We start from the raw sequence: 6,000 nt of genomic DNA, 5'->3' as shown, positions 1-6,000 counted from the left end.
CCCTTGGCTAGGCATAAAGGTTCTCCAAGTCCCCACTAGACCCAGGAGCCCAGCTGGCTTCACCTAGTGGATCCTGCACCACAGCCGCAGCAGGAGCTGCAGGCCAGTCCCAAGGCATGAGCCAGCACTCCTCAGCCCTTGGGCGGTTGATGGGACCTGGCGCCGGATCAGGGGGCGGCGCTCATCGGGGAGGCTCCGGCTGCGCAGGAGCCCACGGTTGGGGCATGGCGGGCTGCGGCCCCCAGCCCTGCCCCGCGGGGAGGCAGTTGAGGCCGGGCAAGAATTAGAGGGCGGGCACTGCTGGGGGACCCGGCTCACCGTCTGCATCTGCTGACCCAGGTGCTAAGCCCCTCACTGCCGGCGGGGCCCGCGGCGCCGGCTGGCCGCTCTGAGTGCGGGACCCCGCTGAGCCCACGCCCACCCGAAACTCGCGCTGGCCCGCGAGCTCAGCGGGCAGCTCTGGTTCCGCCCGCGCCTCTCCCTCCACACCTCCCACCAAGCAGAGGAAGCCGGCTCCGGCCTCGGCCAGCCCAGAGAGGGACTGCCACAGTGCCGTGGCGGGCTGAAGTGCTCCCCATGCGCCGCTAGAGTGGACGCCGAGGCCGAGGGGGCGCCGAGAGCGAGGGCTGCTAGCATGTTGTCACCTCTCACTATCTCTGGAAGCCCCTCAAGGAGAGGGGCCGCAGGCTGTTTCTCTAGGTCAGCAGCTAAACTCAGAAAACGTTTACTGAGTGAATGATGAAACGATACGTGAATAGGTGAATGCAGGGTGTCGGAGTCAACTATTCTTTTACACAGGTCCTAGCAGCTCCCATTGCTTCCAACCGCAGAAATGGTCCTTTCAAGCCCAGACTCTTTGGCAGGTCCTTCCAGCTATTGGAGTCACTCTGAACTACATTTCCCAGGATTCCAAGGGAGCCGCGCGCACTGCGCCCGTCTTCCTCCCAGAAATTGGCAAGTCACTGACCCTCGTCCCGCCCCCACCATTCCCCGCCTCCTCCTGTCCCGCAGTCCGGCCCGGCCGCTCCGCTTGTGCTTGTGTGTGTGTCGCTGCAGGCCTTATTCATGGGCTCACCGCTGAGATTCGACGGGCGGGTAGTACTTGTCACTGGCGCTGGGGCAGGTGAGCTTGCGAAGGTTGGAGGTGGCACGCCTTGCTTTCGCGCTGCTGGCCGCCCTTTTCGGGCCGGTATATGCGCGCAGCCGCAGCTGAGGTCACGCAGCTGAGGTGGTGGGGTGGGGAATGGCTCTTCTTGAGGCACCGAATCTGTTGAGGAAAGAGCCAGAAACACCTGGTCTGTCAGGCAGTTACAGCCCGTTTCTCCCCAGCACCCCGGTGTGGGCTTACCAAGATCCTAACTGAGGGGAGAGGCCAGGCTGGGCTGCTGGTTGCAAAACTGGGTGAAAGTTCTCCCTGACGCTTATCTGTTGGCATCGATTGTTAGTCTTCCTGCAAATAACTCTCTTAGCTCTTTGCCTAGTGTTTTAAAGGACTGAAAAGCCGCGAGGGGCGGGGGCTGGAAATCGCCCCCTGAAGCGCAGAGCTGTCAGCTGAAAAGTCATTCAGTCGTTCACTGTTTGTTTCCCTCTGTCGTCCGCTTTTAAGTTCGTGAGAGGGCCTTCTTTAAAGAGGGCGTCTGATAAGAGCCCTCCCCGTTGGACTTTGTATGCTTAGCAAGTCACAAACTGTACTCGAAATCCACTGGAGTCTTGGCAGAGGTTGTAATCTCAAATGCGCACAGGGGTCAGGTGTATGATGGAGAAAGAAAATGGGAGTTGGATGGGCACATTGAGGAACTGGAGAGCAGAGACTTCCGAAGTGGCCCAGCCAGTGGGAAAGTTGCCTGTATTTCAGGAGCGGCAAAATGGAAAATTGTTATGTGAAATAACCCCATTTTTTAAAGTACAAAAAATTAAAACAAACCATTCATACCAACATAGATGCTGTGCAGTGAGATTTTACCCAAGTTTCTCACGAGTGGGTGACCTCTGTAACCTCCAAGTGCAGGGATCTTGACATTATACACCTTTGATTCTCCACTGGTAATACCTTATACCTGGAAAGGCCCTAATGCATGAATTATTTGAGTTATATATTAAACGTTGCAAACTGTGGAATTCTGTCAATTAATTCCTATGTACTTTCATGTCTGATTGATAAAGTGGATTCTTATGCTGCCTTTCAGAAAATGCTTTTAGTATTGATTAGTAGCCAAGTATTTTATACCCATAGCTCTCTGGTTATATCTGCATGGGCATGTATTTGCGTGTACCCGTACCTTCTAAATGTTTTTAGGAAAACATTTTGTTTACACTTTGGTTTTGATGTAAATAATGTGTTTTACAAAACTTGGTGTTTTAAATCTTTTTTGACAGTTCTTGGATAATTTTCATACAGGAGGTCCAGAGATTACATTCTAAGAAGTTTTTACTATCGCAAGGAGACTTTCATTTTCAGGGGTTATATCTGAAAATTATTCAAGGATAGGGACCGCTTCCTTTGACACTGTTAGCATACTTACACATGGTATGCAGTACATTTTACACGAGGACTCAGTACACTTACACATGCACACACATCTGTATTTAAAACCAGTTCATGATACAGTGTGTAGTACAGGCAGTGCATCCTGAAATTTATTTTCTATTCTGTTTTATTTATAAATTTTAGTTGCAACCCACAAAATTGATTTTGTGAAACAATGAGTTGTGACTAGACAGTTATGAACTTAGCACCTTACCTGCTGTTCGTAAACTGGTTAAATTCTCTCTTATTCATTCATAGTGGATTAATTTTTTTTTTTTTTTTTTTTTTCCCAGAGGAAAAAATCTTACTCTGTACCCAGGCTGGAATGCAGTGACCTGATCATGGCTCACTGTAACCTTGAACTCCTGGGCTCAAGTGATCTTTTTACATCAGCTTCCAGAATAGCTAGGACTATACGTGTGTGCCACCATGCCCAGCTAATTTTTAAATGTTTTCAAGAGATAGAGTCTCTCTTTGTTGCCCAGGCTGGTCTCAAACTCCTGGCCTCAAGCGATCCTTCTGTTTGTATTAAATTCTAAAATAAGTTATTTGGTGAAATTTTCTAGATTTGGAAAACTGTGTGTTTTCTTTTTGTTTTTGTTTGAGAGGGAGTCTTGCTCTGTTGCTGAGGCTGGAGTACAGTGACATGATCTTGGCTGACTGCAGCCTCTGCCTTCTAGGTTCAAGCAATTCTCCTACCTCAGCCTCCCAAGTAGCTGGGGGTACAGGTCCATGCCACCACGCCTGGCTGAGTTTTGTGATTTTAGTAGAGACGGAGTTTCACCATGTTGGCCAGACTGGTCTTGAACTCCAGACCTCAAATGATCCGCCCACCTCTGTCTCACAAAGTGTTGGGATTACGGGTGTGAGTTGCCGCTCCTGGCCTTGGGTTGTTTTTGGAAGGGGCTAATAATTTATGCATCTCAGTTTATTTGTATACTTATTGATTAATTTATACTAAATATAAATTGTTAATTACATTTGTTCATTTGTCAATGAAATTTATCAATTATCTTAAAATGTAAAAAATATACACATATTAAAAAATGTAAACAATACAGAAAAACAGTCCAGAAGTAAGCCTTCCACTCTTTGTTGCTAGCCACATAGTTCTGTTCTCCAGAGGTACCACTAATTGCCAGTTTCTAATGTAATTTTCCCGAGATGCTCTATGCCTATAAAACTTTTCTCTTGGCCAGGGGCAGTGGCTCACACCTGTAATCCCAGCACTTTGGGAGGCCAAGGTGGGCAGATCACGAGGTCAAGAGATCGAGACCATCCTGGCCAACATGGTGAAACCCTATCTCTACTAAAAATACAAACATTAGCTGGACATGATGGTATATGCCTGTAGTACCAGCTACTCGCGAGGTTGAGGCAGGAGAATCTCTTGAACCTGGGAGGCGGAGGTTGCAGTGAGCCGAGATCATGCCACTGCACTCCAGCCTGGGCGACAGAATGAGACTGCATCTCAAAAAAAGAGCAAAAACAAAACTTTCTCTCTCTCGCTGTATATATAGATATTATTTCTTTTTGGATATATAAATTTATACCTTATAGCTTTGAGTCAGAATTAAATATTTTTTGTGTTTGATGACTGTGTAGTCAAGGTTCAGTGTAGGATGCAGAAACCACTAGATATTTTCAGCAGTGAAGGATTCAATACAGGTAATTAGGTTTTAGGCAGGTCTTCTTAGAATGACTTCCGAAACAATAGGAATTTGATCCATTAGAGGAGGCAATACCTCTGAGGCTGTCATTGGAGCTGTGCCACAGCCCAAGTAGCACTGGCACTAGGGACCTGAAGTATGGAAGCCGCCATCCAGGGATTAGGGAGCTGAATGAAGAAGTTGCCACTATAGTCAGTTTCTGAATACCTAGGAACTTTCAAGAAAATTAGCTTAACAACAACAGCCGGAACTCCCAGTAAGGTGGCCTCTGTCTCACTTCCACCTTCTAAATTTTATGCAGTTGCATCAGATGGTGGAACCCAACTCACAGCATCCTAGCAGCTAAGTAGAATGGTAGGAAATGGTAGTAGAATAGGTGGAAAAATACAGTTTTAAGCTTTCCAACCTCTGCAAGCAGAAGAGAGTGGATAGGTTGAGAATGTCAGTGATAGGATAGCTTGAGAATATCATTAAAACTTAATTAATTGTTCGCCAATTTCTTTAAATGGGGATTGGGTTGAGTGGATCAAAAAAATTATGCTGACATTTCTTCAACTTCTGATTATTTTGTTTTTGATTAGGATTGGGCCGAGCCTATGCCCTGGCTTTTGCAGAAAGAGGAGCGTTAGTTGTTGGTAAGTTGGTGTGTCTTTCTTTTTAATCCATAGCTGATAACTGAAATACAATCTTCACAAGCTATCTTTGTCTTTCTATCAAATAATTTTTCAAGGTTGAATTTTATTATTTTTACTTTTGCCAGAAGGTTTTTACCCCAACTAAGGCTGTCTTTTTAACTTACTTTTAAAAGCGAACCAGTTTCACAGAATTCCCAACTTAACAGAATTGATAACGAAGGGCTGGGGCTGGGCATGGTGGCTCGTGGCTATAACTCCAGCGACTTGGGAGACTGAGGCGGGAGTATCGCTTGAGACCAGGAGTTCGAGGCTGCAGAGAACTATGATTATACCATTGCACTCCAATCTGGGTGATGACGCAAAGCCCTGCTTCTCACAGAAAAGGATGGGGACAAGCATTTATTGTATAAAAGGAAATTCTTGACTTTAGTAAATTGTAGGCTGTAATTTTTTGAGACAGGAGGTTCATCTACTGGTGTGAGATCAAAAGAGAGCCCCTGTAAGTGTATTGATAAAAGTAAGAAATAACTGAGTTTTGAGAACTGAAAGTTTGGAGTCAACGAATCTGAAGTATGGGTTTCTTATTTCTTTCATCAAAACTTTTCAACTGGAAGCTTTTTAAAAAGATTTAATTGAGGGGGCGGTTACATGAGTTTTTGTTAAGTGGTGGAGGGGTCAGATGGAAGATACTGTATTGAAGAATCCCAAAGGTGGGAGGTTTTAGTAATCTACGTGGTTTGGACTGACCTAATGTGCTTGACAGTGGGTGTGGACACAGAAGCGAATTTGTCCACAACTGAGCCTTTGTGGGGAATAACTAAATGAGTGCTAAGTGCAAGGGTATATGTAGGACCCAGTACTTATTAGCGTATTTCCTGGGATAAAATTGTAGGCCCACAATGACCTTCTAATTTCAGCTTTCTGACATCTTACGAGGCAATGCAGAGAGACGAATTTTCATCAGTTTGTTCGGGAGACACATATAACAAAAGAGTAAGCAAGCAACCAGATTTTCTAAACAAGACCTAAGCAGAGCACTTAAGATGCTTTTCTCCTTCCTTGTGGATGTGTAGCTTATATTTATGGAAGGAACACTGACGCTTTGGATGTGCCTTGTTTAAGATCATAGCCACTATCTGCTAATCCAATCTGCTGCTTATGGCAGGGA

General features: G+C 45.9%; 1 protein-coding gene across 1 annotated transcript in view; it reads left to right on the top strand.

The window, feature by feature from the left end:
- The first annotated feature begins 969 nt into the window (after positions 1 to 969).
- The window catches only part of LOC105500031 (hydroxysteroid 17-beta dehydrogenase 4), an 88,956-nt gene continuing 83,925 nt past the window's right edge, over positions 970 to 6,000 (top strand). The window contains exons 1-2 of the mRNA XM_011772932.2: positions 970 to 1,123; positions 4,779 to 4,832. Of these exons, the coding sequence (XP_011771234.2) occupies positions 1,066 to 1,123; positions 4,779 to 4,832 (112 nt within the window). The 5' untranslated portion in view covers positions 970 to 1,065. The remainder of the gene's footprint in view (positions 1,124 to 4,778; positions 4,833 to 6,000) is intronic.

The sequence above is a fragment of the Macaca nemestrina genome, chromosome 6 (genome assembly GCF_043159975.1).
Source record: "Macaca nemestrina isolate mMacNem1 chromosome 6, mMacNem.hap1, whole genome shotgun sequence".
Lineage (NCBI taxonomy): Eukaryota > Metazoa > Chordata > Mammalia > Primates > Cercopithecidae > Macaca > Macaca nemestrina.
Note: the sequence above shows the minus strand (reverse complement) of the source record. Positions and strands in the feature narration are given on the sequence as shown.